The sequence below is a fragment of the Zingiber officinale genome, chromosome 8A, assembly GCF_018446385.1.
Source record: "Zingiber officinale cultivar Zhangliang chromosome 8A, Zo_v1.1, whole genome shotgun sequence".
In the NCBI taxonomy this organism is placed as follows: Eukaryota; Viridiplantae; Streptophyta; class Magnoliopsida; order Zingiberales; family Zingiberaceae; genus Zingiber; species Zingiber officinale.
The window spans coordinates 35,713,884-35,731,370 of record NC_056000.1 but is presented as its reverse complement, the minus strand read 5'-3'; the positions used below and the strand labels follow the sequence as shown (position 1 = coordinate 35,731,370).

The 17,487-nt window shown below is 38.0% G+C and overlaps 2 protein-coding genes across 2 annotated transcripts; one reads left to right on the top strand and one right to left on the bottom strand.

The window, feature by feature from the left end:
* The first annotated feature begins 11,741 nt into the window (after nt 1-11,741).
* Nucleotides 11,742-12,876, top strand: LOC122010683 (protein LIFEGUARD 4-like). Its single transcript, XM_042567187.1, has 4 exons — nt 11,742-11,940; nt 12,028-12,141; nt 12,274-12,431; nt 12,679-12,876. Exons 1-4 carry the CDS (start codon nt 11,751-11,753, stop codon nt 12,874-12,876), a joined length of 660 nt encoding a protein of 219 aa, XP_042423121.1. The 5' UTR covers nt 11,742-11,750.
* Nucleotides 12,877-13,438: 562 nt separating this feature from the next.
* On the bottom strand, nt 13,439-17,282 carry LOC122008455 (protein CDC73 homolog). The gene is made up of 3 exons (XM_042564196.1): nt 16,125-17,282; nt 13,756-13,838; nt 13,439-13,661 (listed from the first exon to the last, which is right to left on the bottom strand). Exons 1-3 carry the CDS (start codon nt 17,191-17,193, stop codon nt 13,569-13,571), a joined length of 1,245 nt encoding a protein of 414 aa, XP_042420130.1. The 5' UTR covers nt 17,194-17,282; the 3' UTR covers nt 13,439-13,568.
* Nucleotides 17,283-17,487: the final 205 nt, after the last annotated feature.

Here is a 17,487-nt window from a genome sequence, read left to right as displayed (position 1 = left end):
TTAAGAGGTACACCTTTGCCCAGAGAGCCATCTCCACTATGTCTATCCTAACAACTTTTGGAAGACATGCTCATGTTTAAAATGCATAGAAGTATGCGGTTCCTGCAAGAGGAAATGAATAAATAAGTGCATTCTTTATAGAGCATATCCTTGTATCCATCTCTGACGCAAAGTAGTTTGGGAGGCAATCACCTGTCATCTTTGTTTCTCATTGTCCACTGAGGAGGAGCAACACTTTGGTTTCTAAGATTATCAAATCCCTAAAGAAAATGCGGCAGAAGGAAATCATTAACAAGATTCAGCAAAAGGCTTAGTAGAATTCCAAGGGAGAAAAGATGTGACAAATACTAGCATGAATGAGCAACCACTTGTTCTGACTTCTTGGACGCATCTGTCTTCGATTTCCCCCGTTTCATGGCAAAAATTGCATCGGATCAGCAAAAAAAATAGTGTGGAGATGACGACGGCCAAAAAGCTTGATTCTTCCGGGCGGAGGCGTCGCATCTGGGAGAGGACGACGGCGAGGCCGCTGGTGGAGATGGGGGCGCCGACAATGAAGAGGTTGGTGAGGTTCTGGAGGCGGAAGAGCCACACACTGGTGAGGCGGCGGAGGGAGGTGTCACAGGAGAAGGAGTGGAGGGAGGAGGCTAGGGAAGCCGGGAGGTGCCTGGGGGCGGAGACGGGACAGCGGAAGAAAGATGGTGAGCGATGATTGGAGACGGCGCGAAGGTCGGTGGTAGGGAGGTCGAGGTCAGGGGAATAGTTGGCTAGGAGAAAGGGGGCAGAAATGCTTAGGGATCTTCGAGAAGGTAAAGGGAGGAGGAATGCGGCGGAAAAAAAATTTCGAGGAGAGGGAAAGAAAAAAAGCGGTGGCAAAAAAAGGCGAAGGGAAAAAAACGGCGAAGGAAGAAAAACACAGGTATTCAACATCACTTAATAGACAACGATTTTTAAAAATCGTTGTCGTAATCCCAAAAAAGTGCACATAGACAACAATTTTTAAAAACTGTTGTCGTAGCCTTTAAAAATCATTGTCGTAGCCCCAAAAAAGCATAAATAGACAATAATTTTTAAAAAACGTTGTTGTAGGCCAAAAAAATACTGCTAAAAGATAACGATTTTTGTTAAAACCATTGTTAAAAGGCAAAACAACAACGATTTGGCTTAAAACCGTTGTCATTTGAGTGTTGTTGAATGAGGATTTTCTTGTAGTGTTGTCCAACAGCTGCCGCCGGACAAGTTATTTTTACTTTAGATGTCAAATACTCAATGACAACAAAGAGGTCAAAAGCAAAGTTTAGACCAATGTCAGATTTGTCACATTGTTGGTCATACTGGAAATATATGCCCTAAAAGACTTGATTGGTCTCGAGTAAAATGTAAAATTTGTCTCGAAATTGGACATTTTGATATTCAATGTCCTAATCCATTTGACTCAAATTTCATTGGTGGTCCTACAACCTCAAGACAACTATCTATTTCACAACTATATCCTAAGGTCCTTCATCTGTGCCTACTTGTGGTAAAACCCTAGAGTTTTCATCTACTGATTGATATATTGACATTGGAGCAACTCATCATGTCACATCAGATTATAATATCCTTACAAACGTAATGTTATATTATGACTCAGATATGGTTCAAGTTTGCAAATTACTAATCTTGGAAACTCATATGTTCATTTATCTAATCAAACTTTTCACATGTGCAATGTCTTTCATGTTCCATCTATCACTAAAAATTTACTTTCTACACGTCAGTTTTATCTTGATAACAATATCATTTTTAAGTTTCATCATAATCATTATCTTATAAAGGATAGAGGAACAAATGCTATTGTGTTTTATGGGAGAATAAAAAATGGCTTCTACTATTTTCAGAATTCTTCAATCAAAGCTTTTGTTGGTGAATACACAAATAAACCAGCTTGGCATGCTCGACTTGGTCATCCTTCCCTTCGTATTGTTTAGTCAATCATCAATAAGTATGGTTTACCTACTTCCATTACCTCCTCTCCATCTCATTCATATAGGACCTGCATGGAATCTAAAAGTCATAAACTACCTTTCTCTTCATCTGATCATGTTTCAAATTTTCCACTTGAAATAATTTATTCTGATGTTTGGGGTCTTTCACCTATTTTGTCTAATCAAGGTTTCTAATATTATGTTACCTTCATTGATCATTTTAGTAAATATACTTGGCTCTATCCTATGAGAAAGAAATCTGATTTATTTGATATATTCTGTAATTTTCAAATTCAAGTTGAACGATATTTTAATCATAAAATACTCTCTTTTCATTCTGATTGGGGAGACGAATATCAAGCTTTCCATCGTTATCTTGTCTCTTGTGGAATTATTCATCAAGTTTCTTGTCCTTATACTCCAGAACAAAATGGTTCTGCTGAGATAAAATATAGACATATAGTTAAAATTGTCTTAGCTCTTCTTCATCATGCATCGATTTCACGTAAATTTTAGGATGAAGTTGTTAGCACTGCAGTATATCTCATAAATTGACTTCCTACTCCATTGCTCAATCATAAGTGCCTTTTGAAAAACTTCATAATCAAATCCCTGATTACACTTTCCTTCGAATTTTTGGTTGTGCATGTTATCCATGGTTATGCCCCTATTCTAAACACAAACTTAACTCTCGTTCACTACAATATGTTTTTCTTGGTTATATCAATTTGCACCATGGTTATCGTTGCTTGCATATACCAACAGGACGAATTTATATTTCACGACATGTTACTTTTGATGAATCTCTATTCCCTTTTTTGGTAGCTTCTTCGATCTCTCCTCCAGATACAAGCGACACCTTTTTGATGCCACCTAATATTGTCAGAAGTGATGACATCCTAGGTCTTGCTCCGGAACTCTCTAATAACTCCCCTATGCTATCAGAATCACCTCAGGTTGCTGCTCTAATCTTCGAAGCCTCGCAGATCGAAGATAATATGCTCTTTAGTTCTAGATCCTCGGATAATGAAAGTCCATCATCTACATCGCCATGTCAGCTTACTTCCTCGTCTCCACAAACAAGTGATTCAGATGATAATGCTCCTCGTCGCATGCTTCCCATTAGTGGCATTTATGAGCGTTGCCCACCAAATACAACTCGATATCCCCTTCCACGAGCTCAAGTGGTCTCTTCAAAATCTATTGAACCAACTTGTTTTACACAAGCAAGCAAGGATCCAAACTGGCGTAGTGTAATGACTACAGAATTTGATGCATTTCTTCGAAATGGAACATGAAATTTAGTTCCACGCACTCCTTCAATGAATGTTGTGGGCTCTAAATGGGTATTCCGTCTTAAGCATTGAGTTGATGGTTCTCTTGAACGACACAAAGCTCGACTTGCAGCTAAAGGATTTAGTCAACAACCAGGTATTGACTTTAATGATGCTTTTAGCACAACCATCAAAATTACATTTGGCAGGCTATTATTATCAATAGCTATTAGTTCTAATTGGTCTGTACGATAATTGGATATTTCAAATGCGTTTCTCCATGGCCATCTTGAGGAAACTGTATTTATGGAGCAACCACCTGGGTTTATTCATCCACAATTTTCATCTCATGTTTGTCAACTTAAGAAATCCATATATGGTTTTCAACAAGCTCCTTGTGCATGGTTTTATCGACTATCTAATTGATTACAAGCTCAAGGATTTTCTGGATCAAAGACTGACTCGTCTCTATTTTACAAATATAATGATGGATCTATGATATTTTTTCATATTTATGTGGACGACATTCTGATAACCGGCAATGATCACAAGGGTAACACAACTTTATTAAGTCTTCTCAAATAAGAATTTCCTACTCGAGATTTGGGTATTGCTCATTTTTTTTCTTAGTTTTGAGCTTATTCCATATGAGGATGACTATCTTCTCTCTCAGAGAAAATACATTACTGGACTTCTTCAAAGGGCCAAAATGGATGGAGCACATCCGGTCTCTACACCAATTGCTATAAACAATTCTCCAACTTCATCCTCTCCTGCTCTGTCTAATCCACAGATTTATCGAAGTATTGTTGGAGCTTTACAATATGTCACTATCACATGGCCTGATTTACTTTTGTGGTAAATCGTGCTTGTCAATTCATGCATGCTCCAACTGAACAAAATTGGAATAATGTAAAAAAGAATACTTCACTATATCAAAGGTACTATTCTACATGGTCTTCTTTTATATCGTCAATCGTCTCGAGATTTACATGCATATAGTGATGCAGATTGGGCAAGTTCTCCTGAAAATAGACGGTCTATTAGTGGATATGCAATATTTCTTTGACGAAATCTTATCTCGTGGAATTCAAAAAAGCAACCTATAGTATCTCGTTCAAGCACTAAGGCAGAATATAAAGTTATAGCAAATACAACATCAGAAATTATTTGGCTTCAATCACTTCTCTTTGAACCTCATCTTGCATCAAATATTGCACCAAAAATTTGGTGCGACAATATTGGAGCAACATATCTAACAGCAAACCCAATCTTTCATGTGGCAAAAGGCGATTCGCTCGCCCTCAGCGCCCCCGCCAACCCGTCCCTAGGCCAACACGGAGGAGGTAAATCACGGGTGACTACTAGCCATTAGTGCAAATGGCCAAGACATGAGGGAGGTTATGCTCGGTCACGCCGAGTTTCGACCCCAAGACCTCATGTGGCAACACCCCATGCCTTAACCATCGCACCGCCCCGAGGGGACGCAAACCCAATCTTTCATGCTCATACAAAACATGTAGAAATTGATTTTCATTTTGTTCGTGAACGTGTGACAACTCAACAGTTATCCGTCTCTTATATTTATGTTGAAGATCAAATTGCTGATATCTTTACTAAGTCATTATCCCGACAACGTTTCAACAAGTTAACAAGCAAACTCAACGTCAAAGATCTCCCGTTAAGTTTGTTGGGAGAATTGACCGGATCAAATCATCAAATCAAATCAAATTAGTATTTGGATTATTATAATAATTCTGTTATAATTATTAGAATAATTCTCAGAATTATTTTTAGAATAATTCTGTTATTTTTTAATTGGTTAATTGATCCAGTATTTTTTTAACATTATATATTGTATTATTCTTAGGGCAAATATCAATGAACAATAGATTTTATTTCTCTCATATTATTTCTTGCTCTCTCCCTATTCTTTTTCTTACAAATGGAGCTCTTCACGCACACATAGCATTCTTCATTCTCTATAAATCCAATTGCTTTTGTTTTTTGATTTAACTTGAAAAGATTTGATTTTTTTTTTTCAGGGAGAGTACCTTCGGCAAACGTTGGAAAGGAGGCGGAGGAGTATCGGTTCTTTATTAGTCGTCGCGAGGAAGATAGCGGCAATGGCTACGTGAGAAGGAAGCGGACATGGAGCGAGCAATGAAGCGCCGAGCTGGAGCACCACCTCGCGCATCTCTGAACTGAATCGATGGCGTGGCAAGCGAGGGCCAAGGCCGACCATACTGAAGCAACCTTCCTCCACGCGCCAGCTCTAGTAGGCCTCAACCGCAATCCTTGAAGGAAGATTACTAAAGGAACAAAGTATATTTAGAGGAGGAAGAAGATTTAAGAGGAAGACAAGTTTTTTTTTTATTTATATTTTTTTTATTTTTAGTATATCTAAAAGAGTACATATTCATCTCCTTTTATACACTTTTGAATGACATGTAACTTATTCCAACATTAAAGAAAACAACGTTAATTTGTGACTCTTAAAAAACCGAAATTGTAGCAAGTGAAGAGTTTTGTTGGGAAGTTTTGTTGTCACTTAATCTTCAACGTGCAAGGAAGATGAAGAGGTTTTTCTTGGCAAGTTAAATTTGGTTTAATTAATCCATCAATGCCTCCCGTAAACCAAATTTACTTGTAACTCCTAGTGATATAATATTTCTTGAAAATATGGGTCCTCCAAGTGGCTTTGTGAAAATATCAGCAAGTTGTTTATTGCTAGTACAATATTCAAGATTGATTTCACCTTCATCAACGAGTTCTCTTAAGAAATGAAATCGCAGGCGAATGTGCTTTGTTCTTCCATGCAGAACGGGGTCCTTTGAGACAGAAATTGCAGAACTGTTATCACAATATAATATTGTTGGTTTTGTTTGCTTGCATTTTAAATTTTCAAGAACTCCTCTTAACCATAAAGTCTGACATCCAGCTGAAGAAGCTGCTATATATTCTGCTTCGGTAGTTGAAAGTGCCACAATTGGTTGCTTCTTTGAACACCAAGAGATTGCCCCACTTCCAAGGTTGAAAATATATCCAGAGGTACTTCGAGAATCATCAATACTTCCTCCAAGATCACTATCTGTATAACCAACAAGTTTGATGGGCACTTGTGTTTTGTAGAAAATTCCATAATCAATTGTTCCTTTAATATATCGAAGAACTCTTTTTGCAGCTTCCCAATGGTTTGAATAAGGTTTTTCCATAAATCTGCTAATCAAACTTACTGTATACATGATATCAGGTCTAGTGGCAATAAGATACATTAGGTTCCCCACTAAGCTACGAAACATTGTTGAATTCACCATCTTTCCTTCACCAATTTTACTTAGTTTCAGACCTGTGATGCAAGGAGTTGAGACTGGGTTTGCATGTTCCATCTTGAACCTTTTAAGAATTTGAGTTGCATAGTATTCTTGTGAGATAAAAGTTCCTTCTCTTGATTGATGAATACTCATGCCCAAAAAATAATGCAACTCACCCAAATCTGTCATTTCGAACTCTCTCATCATAGAGTTCTTAAATTTTGTCAATATCACCATATTATTTCCGGTAAAAATAAGGTCATCGACATAAAGACTTACAAGTATAAAACCACCTTCAGAATTTTGTTTGATATAAAGTGTATGTTCAAAAGGACATCTTTGAAAACCATATTTAATAAAATGATCATTAATTCGGTCATACCATGCACGAGGTGATTGCTTCAAACCATAGAGAGCCTTTTTGAGCTTATATACTTTGTCCTTATCACCTATTTTCACAAAACCAGGGGGTTGTTCTATATAAATTTCTTCTTTAAGAAAATCATTTAAAAAAGCTGATTTGACGTCCATTTGAAATAATTTCCAACCCTTTTGAGCAGCAAGTGCAATAATCAATCGAACTGTATCAAGTCTAGAAACAGGAGCAAATACCTTATTAAAATCTTCACCTTCTTTCTGTTTGTATCCCTTTGCAACCAATCTTGCTTTGTATTTATTAATGGAGCCATCTGGATTTGTTTTAGTCTTAAAGATCCATTTCACACCAATCGGAGATTTGTTTGGTGGCAAAGTAGTGAGCTCCCATGTATCATTTTTCTCAATGGAGTTTATCTCTTCATTCATGGCATGCACCCATTTCTTTTCTTTTGATGCTTCTTCATATGTGATTTGATCTTCTCCTGCAAAGAAAGGAAAATGGGCTTGATCTGTCATATTTATCTCTTCAGTCACATCATAAATATCTCTCAAACTTCTTGTTCTTCTTTGTGATGGTGATGGAGACATATTTCTTTCAGGAATATCAGGTTGTAGTGATGAAGAATCATCTTCAAATTCAAGAATTTCCCAACTTGATGAACCTGTCGAATCTAAGAAAACATAAGAAGCTTTTTCATCAAAGCGGACATCCCTGCTAATCACAATTTTTTTTGTTTTTGGATTGTAAAGCTTGTAAGCTTTGCTTCTTTCACTATATCCAATAAAAATGCATTTTTCAGACTTGTCATCAAGTTTAGTTCTTAAAGCATCAGGAATATGAGAATATGCAAGACAACCAAAAGTTTTTAAATGAGTAACATTTGGTTTCTTTCCATACCATGCCTCATTTGGAGTAGAATTCTGTAACCTTTTTTGTCGGTGATCTGTTGATTAGGTAGACAGCACAAGAAGCTGCTTCAGCCCAGAATTCAACTGATAAATTTTTCTTCTTTAACATGCATCTGACCATGTCCATGATTGTCCTATTTTTTCTTTCCGCAACACCATTTTGTTGCGGCGTATATCGAGCTGTCAATTCATGTCTAATACCATGGCTTTGACAGAATTCTTCAAATAAAGAAGATAGAAATTCACCTCCTCGGTCACTTCTTAGATTTTTTATTTGATAGCCAAAAAAATTTTCCACTTGACTTTTGAAGACTTTAAAGCAAGAGAGAGCTTCTGATTTTTCTTTAACAAAATAAATCCAAGTTTTTCTGGTGTAATCATCAACAAATAGTAAAAAATATAAGTTACCTCCGAGAGATGGTACACGCATAGGTCCACAAAGATCTGTGTGGACAAGTTCCAAGGGTGAATGTGATTCCCACTTAGATTCAGATGGGAATGTCTCTCGATGTTGCTTTCCAAGCTGACACTCTTCACATATTTCACTTATCCCATCAATTTTAGGAAGTCCTTGAACAATATTTTTGCTTTCTAACTCCTTCAAGCTTTGAAAATTCAGATGCCCATATCTGTCATGCCACAACTTGGACATTTCTTCATTAGAAGTAAGATAGCAAGCATCATTTATAATATCAAGTTTGAGAGGAAATAAATTATTTGAGGCCAAACTGATCTTTGCTACATACTGATTTTTCTTCTTCATGGTGCAATACTTATCAGCAAAATGAATATCAAAACCTTTTTTCAATAAATGACCAACACTAAGTAGATTACTCTGTAAACCAGGAACATAAAATACCTCAGACATTTTGTCAATTTTTCCCGACTTTGTTTTGAAAGAGATTTCTCCTACTCCTTCAATTTTGTAGGACTTAGCATCTCCAATAGTTACCTGCCCATGATTAGCTTCTACTAGCATTGAAAATAAGCTTTTATTACCAGTCATATGCCGACTTGCACCGCTATCCAAATACCAAATATTTTCAATATTTCCATCACTAGCAATTAGTAAAGTTTCAGAATTTTGAGGTTCATTTTCATGTACTAATCCAGCTTCACGTTTTTTCTCAGGATATTTTTCCCAACAATCATTTATTTTATGTCCTGGCTTATGAAAATAATGACATTCAATATAAGGTTTTGTACCTTTATAATTTCCACGTCCTCTTCCTCTTTGGAAATTATAGGAAAATTGTCTCTCCTCCTTTTGAGACTCTTCTTTTCCATTTTCGTGTGATTGCTGGTAAAAAAATCTACCACCTCTTCTTTGATTCCGACCTCTTCCACGTCCACGATGAGAGCCACGGCCTCCCGTGGATGTGAACTGGGATTTCAAAGCTTGATTTGAAGTAGAGATAAAAGGACTTCGTTGAAGGATTCTAACCTCATGAGCTTCCAATCTTCCTTGCAAACTTTCCAAGGACATTAGTGAAATATCTTGTGATTCTTCAATAGCAACTACCACATGATCAAATTTGTTTGATAGACTTCGTAAGATTTTCTCCACTACCCTTTGGGTTTCCATGATTTCTCCATTTGATGCCATTTGATTCACAATAGAATTAGTTCGTGTGAAGTACTCTGAAACCTTTTCATTATCTTTCATCTCTAATTTTTCAAAATCTACTCGTAGAGATTGTAAACGTACCTTTTTCACTTGGTCTTGGCCAGAATAAGTTGTTTGTAGAATCTCCCATGCTCTTTGAGCACTCGCTGCTTTTGAAATCCTTTCATAAACTGAAATTTCAAGGGCTTGATAAATTTGAAAAAGAGCTTTTCTATCCTTTTGCTTCTTGTTCTTCAAAATATTTCTTTGTGGTTCGGTTAATTGATCTTCCTCCTCTGATACTCCTTCTTCAATAACGCTTCATAAGTCTTGGGATTCAAGACATAACTTCATGAGAGTGCTCCAATAATCAAATTTTTCACCATTGAATCGAGGCACAAGAGAAACGAGATTGTTGGCCATGGCTCTGATACCAGATTGAAGGAAGATTACTAAAGGAACAAAGTATATTTAGAGGAGGAAGAAGATTTAAGAGGAAGACAAGTTTTTTTTTATTTATATTTTTTTTATTTTTAGTATATCTAAAAGAATACATATTCATCTCCTTTTATACACTTTTGAATGACATGTAACTTATTCCAACATTAAAGAAAACAACGTTAATTTGTGACTCTTAAAAAACCGAAATTGTAGCAAGTGAAGAGTTTTGTTGGGAAGTTTTGTTGTCACTTAATCTTCAACGTGCAAGGAAGATGAAGAGGTTTTTCTTGGCAAGTTAAATTTGGTTTAATTAATCCATCAATCCTCATGGTGAAGAGCGCTGACTCGGCCGAGTCAGCGTTTCTCGACGAGAGCTAACTCGAGCCGGAGTGGGTGTTTTGCACTTGCTGGTCGACCGGCATTGGTCATCATCCTCCCTACCTTCACCTCTGCCCCTGCAACCTGTGCGACGACGACATGGAGGAGGCGTGCCCTGTTTGCACAGAGGAGAGAAACAAGTGGGAAAAAAAAACGCTTAAAAGATAAGAATGAATTCTAAATCCATCAATTCCTTGGCGTTTGTCCATTTCTGATTATTTAGGAGTGATTTCAAAATTATTATTCACAAACTCATTAACAAAATATTTTATATTTTTATTATTCTATCCCCTCATTCTCAAATACTTAAATCAAATATCACCTTAGTATCCACCAAATCAAAGTTCATTCGAAGATTTACAGTTAGTTATAGGATAAAATCCATAATAGGCTAGTCTCAAGTCTAAAATCATCATTTAAGGCCTTTTAGGACGCTCTGAATAAATTTTATCACCATTTAAGATTATTTTCGTATTTGCATCGTTAGATTTTAGGAGGCTGTTTAAATTATATGTTTAGTTGTTTTTGGATATTTTTTTATCAATATTAATTTTCAGCTGCCATCTTCTTCTTTAGGAATGACCCGTTTTACTTTACTCTATCATGGCATTCTACTTAAATCAATATGTTGTAAAAGATTATTTTCATTACTCATAATTAAATCAACGAGATCAATAGCTTAAGTTGCGTCTAGACCTATGCGGAGATGAGGAAGGAATGAAATTGTATTGAAGGTTTTATGAACCTAATGTAGCCACTTGTTGCGAGGATGAACTTGAATATGGATAGTGCTTGCGTCGAGAATAACTATCTAGCGAGTTGAATTTGAATATTGATAGTTCATATGTCCATAATGACTATTTCGAAAAGCATTGAAAAACTCTAAACAACCTTCAGGAGAATGGTACATTAATATAGCATCTTTTTCGCTTCCCAAATATTTAATAATTGAGTTTCAATTTTGACGAATTAACAGATAGATTTTCTTAATAGATGATGAATCTAAGAAAACTGGGTTGACGAGCAACGCTACGATTTATTTTGATAGAGTGGAAATTTTATATAGACCAAATTGATCACTTCAAAATTAGTCGGTATAAATTAATATACCGCCTAACTTATTAAAAAAAGCTCCTAACAATTAGTATTCGTGTTAAACTTTTAAATATATCGTAATCATTATTATGATATCATTCTAATCCAAATAGTCATAATTTACCAAATGCAATATGTTTGCAAATTTAGTCGTGAATGTCCTACGCTCGTATATTTAGTAAAACGATCCCCAAATCCACCATCACCTCCCCTCTTTCGTTTAAATATCCATCCTTTTCTTTCATCCTCTTCTTCTCTTATTTTCGATATCGAAATAAACTCGAGGGGAAAAATATATATATATATATCTGAATAATTTGTAATCGAGATGAAGAACGAGAAACCATGGGATGTGGAGATCGGGGCGTCGGCCGGTCTGTATCCAAACATGATGGAGAGCCCGGAGCTCCGGTGGGGATTCATCCGCAAGGTTTACCTCATCGTCGCCATGCAAATCCTCATCACCATCATCATCGCCGCGGTCATGAACATAGTTCCTTCGATCCATGTCTTTTTCGTCAGCCGCACCTCGAACTCGATCATCCTCGCGTTCGTCATCATGATTTTACCTCTGTTAGGTATGCTGTTGCAAACTATGTACTCGCGCCAAATCATCAATTCTAACTAACTTATCTTCTTCGACCGAAATGAATGAAATCTCGTAGTGATGATACCGATGGTGTTCTTGAGCAATCGCCACCCGGTAAACATGATTTTGCTGGTGCTGTTTACGATATGTATGGGGATGTCTATCGGATTGGCGTGCTCCGGCCGTCAAGGTGATTGTGAAATTATATGTAAATTCTGAAATAGGATGGGCTTAACTGCAATGTGGTCGTTAGCATTTAGCAAGGGCCTGAGTCACATATTTGATATTTTTTAGACTAAAATTTGAAATTGTTGCTGGGCAGGCAACGTGGTGTTAGAAGCTGCAGCATTAACGGCCATAGTTTTCATGGGCCTCACTCTCTACACCTTTTGGGCCGCCAAAAGAGGCCATGATTTCAGCTTCCTCGGCCCATTTCTCTTTGCAGCTCTTCTCTGCCTCACCATTTTCTCTCTTATTCAGGTCTATTATTTTAGCAAAAATTTAAAAGCACTCATTAATTTTATTACCTTTGAAAATATTTTTTTATTTTTTTTTTATACTTTTAATATTATTGTAGCAGTTTTAGTTAAAACTACTATATAGTATAGATTTTTATTCATCATATTAGAATATTAGAAATTTTCATTTTGCACCTCAAAATGGCTCTTCAAATTTTATGATCATCCAAATATCACTTAAACTCTCGAGACAATGTATTACATTGTAGATATTTTTTCCCTTGGGAAAGACGACGACAATGGTATTTGGGTGCATATCGGCAATCATCTTCTCCGGCTTCATTGTCTATGACACCGACAACCTCATCAAGCGCCATAGCTACGATGAGTACGTCCCGGCCGCTATCTCTTTATATCTCGATATCATCAATTTGTTCTTAGCCTTGCTCAGCATAATGGAAGAGTGATCGGACATCAAAGGTGATAAAAATACATTTGTGCTTTGAGAAATAACTATCAATGGGATATGTAATCCTTCTTTTTCTATAAAGTCTATGAAAAGTGTTATTCCAATTTATGTGTATAATTTAGTAAACACCTTGTTATAATTGTTGAAATCATATATTTAATTTATGCTTACTACAATAATTTTGATAAATTTATCTAACTGTCAGAGTGTAATTTCCTCTACAACAAACAAGTTGTATCATAATGTAATTAGATAGATTTGAGGGATCAAAGTGAAGTTTCCTCTGGGAATTAAGTTACAATTTAGTTGAAAACCTCCTCTCCTTGCAATAGGGATAAAATTGAAATTTTGACTCATTGTAGGAGTCAAAGTGAAATATCGTCTGTAACAGAAATCGCAAAGTCAACTGCATCTAAAATCCTAAGCCTCAACGGCCACTGACCTTGCCACTCTACTATCACCGGCAGAGATGACAAAGCACCGGTGAGACGACGGCGACATCGAATCCAGCTACTGCTCCAACGGCATCAAAATGTTCCTAATTATATAATATTTCAAAATTTCCAGAAATAATATCATGCTTCATCTTAAATAGGTTGAATCCAACATTCTACAACACAGTTGAACCTATAACTGATTGGAAATGATTAGAGTCATCATCTCGTGGTTCTTAGAAAGGCATTTCGCGAGTCATGTGTGTGATCGCGATCGCATGAACTCTTCTAGTCGATCCCAAACCTCTAAAGCAGCTGCTCTGTCTTGATGCCTTTTGTGTTTGCTAATCTGCAAAGAAGTTTTAAGGGAGGACGAGGACCTTCGGTCAGTGACAAAGTGAGCAGTTGGGTAGCACAGCTTAAGATTTGGTGGATCGACTTACGGAAATAATCTTTACATTCCACTGCTTCACTGTTTTTGCGGATTCCACGCTATCGTCCTCAAAACGCACATAGAACCCGATAACTGCACAAAACATCAAACGAATCTCAGCATTTGAAAACAATAGTTGGATGGTTTTCAGGAAGAACTGGAAAATTGATGAGAACAGAATAAGAAATCAAGCAGATTGACAGTGCAACCATAGCAAACATGTTCTTAAATTTAATAGACCGAAAGAAGTTCTCATGGAAAAGAACATCTTTCAATGATTTTTTTTTAGGACATCAAAATCAATCAGGAAGAACTCCAATAATCAACCTGACTTATATTGAGCACTGCCATCTCTCACACATGGCAAGTTTACAACTCTTGCAAAGTATCTAACTGCAGTTTAAGCTCTTGCAAGGCGTAAGAGAAATAAGAATAGGTATGCCAACTCAGTTTGGCATAACAAAAGAATGTAAGTTTTTTCCTAGCAAAATTAGATATATGCAAGACCTATAGTCCATACGAGCTGGGTATTTACAGTTAAAGCATAGTGATTGATTACATCAATGTCAACGCCATGGACATTTATGCAAACATCTATTAAGTAGCATATCTAATCGTCTAGACTTGATCAATGGAGAGTGCAACTGGAGAAGCAAAAGGAAATCCCGAGTTTACAATCCAAAGGCATCCATTACATTTCCAACTTTGCAACAGGCAGACTCAACCCATCATATCCAATGTTAAGATTTACCCAGAAACCAACTAAAGTTGCATCATGCAAAAACAGCATGGATGTTTCTGTTTATATGCCACATAAACAATTAAACTAAAATTGACAGTTTACCACAGGTAGCAGCGGTGTGGCAGTCAACACTATTCCAGTTGCTGCTTGTATTTCAAATCCTACCATGATATTATAGTTTGCCAATCTTTTTTCCATGCTCTTTAACAGCATGCTGTGGGTTACCACAGTATTCAAAATGAAGAATGCAAAGAACTCCAATGTTTTGACAACTAATCGTTAGAGAGTAATTACACTGTATGAAATGCATAAGTATGCTAGGTTAGAGAGTTCATAGATAGCAGTAATATATGAAAGATTGAGAAACAATTAAAAATAAACAAAGAATAACAATTTAATCTTCTATAGCCAAAATATAAGGCAACTGCTTTTAGAACAGACAAAATTCAAACAATAATACTGAAACAATAAGCACGAAAAGCCTACAGAAGACTATTTTCGTAATTAGACTTCATCAGTGAACTAACTGAATAGGATGTCATGGAACATAACAAATGATTTAGTTAGGTCATAAACACTCAATTATGAGAGAAGGAGTTTGTCCCAGCACAGGAGTAGATTCCCACTTTTACTGAACATTGAACTTAAATGCTTTTTCATCTATCATAAAAACAAAGATAGCATAATTAAAACAAAAGCTTCTTTGATGTTGATAGATAACTCAAATGAAGTAACTTCTAACATAAAAGAAAAGTAATTGAATTCTGAAAAAAAAATAATACTGAAAACACAATCTAGCTATATGTATATTATATAATATACATCATTCACTCATGGACCACTAAGATGTTCATAGTAGTTACTCTGGGATCAAAAATGAATATCAATGTTACAACTCATTCACTCAGATGCATTCGTGAAAACCATATGTAGTTAGAGCAATGTTCTAGGTTTCAAATTATTCAAATACAGTGAATATATTTGTTTCATGCATATATGACTAAGATGTTCATAGTCAATGTTCTGGGATTTAAATAAATATCAATCTTCCAACTCATTCACATGGACGCACTAGTGAAAACTGTAACTTCAGATGCATTCTATGTCCTAAATTTATCAAAACAAAGAGAACAGAAGTAATAAAATTCAGGAGGATAGGTATCCAAGTATACTAGAAAACAATTGAAACCAACACTTATTAGTAGGATCCAAACTAACAAAACATTATCCAGTTCTAATGTCTGAGCTAATGCATTGGTATTAAATTATAGAAGTTACCCCAATACATTTTTCAGGAATGCCAAAAATCTGGTCCGGTAAAGTAGTTTCAAAATAATAGGGAGGGTCATTTAAAAATTTAGGAATCTATGGCGTTATAGAGCCAATGATATAGAAGAATCCATATAGCCGACTCCACCCAGTGGAACAAAGCTTAGTCGTTGTCGTTGTGGTATTCATGTAGATGAATAAAGGGATTACAACCACAAGAAAAATGCTTAACCCTGAACATATTCATACAAAATCAGAATTCTGCAACAAAGAAGAGAATTAGTAGCTTAGCATCATAGCATGCTCTATTATAGTCATGAAAACATCAACTTAGTTCTAACCCTGAACATATTCGAAATGAGACTCACTCTTGTTGAAGATTTCAACATGGTCTTTGAACGGCCAGTCCTTGAATTGCCACTCCTTGCCGAGCACAAACACAGCCACAACACGGTCCCAGTCCTCTGGCTTGAACCCTGAGGGCTTATCTCTGACCTCGTAGGCGGCCACTGCACGATCCCGGCTCAGTTTCTTCTGCACTGTCACACAGTCAGGTTTCGGGCCCTGCAGTGCCTTCACCTTCGCATCTGTCGGGACAAAAATCCCGTCTTCTAAGAATTCCTTTACATTGTGGATGGTGATCAAGGTACTGTACGCGCTGGGAACGAGAATGATCGGAACCCCCTCCCCAATCTTGCTGCCCTTCAGATGCATCTTGGGCTTGGAGCCCACGGCATCAGCAACATCGTCTCCGCCGCCGCCGTAGGCGGCGACAACAGGACGATGATGGTCGTCAGTCCCAATAAGTCGCGTCTTGGCCACGAGACCATCCTTGCGCTGCTGCGACTCGAGGCGCTGTCTCTCCTCCTCGCGCTTGGTGGACGCGAGGAGCACGGCGTGGAAGTCGTGGTTGCGACATTCGAGGAAGGCCTCGCGGTCCTTGAGGGGCCTCTCCAGGGAACGGATCATGGCGACGTAGTCGACAGCCACGGTCGCGGGTTGATCGGCGGCGTAGGCGTCGACGGCGGGGGCAGAGGAAGGGGGCTCCTCGATGGGGAGGGAGGGGTCGTCGGGGCGGTACTCCTCGACGGCGTTGGCGGCGGAGGAGGTGGGAGGAGGGAGGAGCGATACGGCATCGGAGGAGGCTGTGCGGCCGAGGAGGTAATCGAGGAGGGCCTTGCGGTCGGGGAGAGTGACAGTGGTGACCCGGTGGTGGCGGGCGGACTGGAGGTAGTCGGTGTGCTTGAGTTGGTGGTGACGAGCAAAGAAGAGGAGGGCGTCGAGGTGGTAGAACCCGCCCTGCTTGGAGCGGTAGGCGGTGACCGCGGAGGCGGGGAAGGCGTACTCGGAACCGAAGCGTAGCTCGTCGCCGATGCGGCTCACGCGGTCCAACTCTCCGCGGATCGCGTACTCCCGCAGAACCGAGAGCGGATCCATCTCCGGCCCGGCGAAATCGACGCCGGCAGAGGAGCGATTTGAGGGAGGAGAAGAAGAATACGGCGGCGGTCGGGGGTTTGCTACTTGATAATATGAGAAAAAAGATAAGGGTATAATAGTCTTTTCGTCGACCCAGATTTAACTTTAATGCGGATCCTATCCCAAGACCCGGCTCGGCCCAGCAATTTATCTGGCCCACCATCCAAGAAAGTCCGTTAATTATTCATGTGGGGTTTCGTTAGTTGTGCAAAGTTGGGCCAGGCCCATCAGGCCATTTAAGGTGAATTAAAGACA

What these genes read in the sequence shown, in the direction of transcription:
- LOC122010683 (XM_042567187.1), top strand. Translation starts at nt 11,751, where the DNA reads ATGATGGAGAGCCCGGAGCTCCGGTGGGGATTCATCCGCAAGGTTTAC. An exon ending in CATGATTTTACCTCTGTTAG is followed by an intron (nt 11,941 to 12,027) that starts GTATGCTGTTGC and finishes GAAATCTCGTAG; the next exon opens with TGATGATACCGATGGTGTTC. An exon ending in CCATTTTCTCTCTTATTCAG is followed by an intron (nt 12,432 to 12,678) that starts GTCTATTATTTT and finishes ATTACATTGTAG; the next exon opens with ATATTTTTTCCCTTGGGAAA.
- LOC122008455 (XM_042564196.1), bottom strand. Translation starts at nt 17,193, where the DNA reads ATGGATCCGCTCTCGGTTCTGCGGGAGTACGCGATCCGCGGAGAGTTG. An exon ending in TGTTGAAATCTTCAACAAGA is followed by an intron (nt 13,839 to 16,124) that starts GTGAGTCTCATT and finishes TGTTTTGTGCAG; the next exon opens with TTATCGGGTTCTATGTGCGT. An exon ending in GGAATGTAAAGATTATTTCC is followed by an intron (nt 13,662 to 13,755) that starts GTAAGTCGATCC and finishes ACTTCTTTGCAG; the next exon opens with ATTAGCAAACACAAAAGGCA.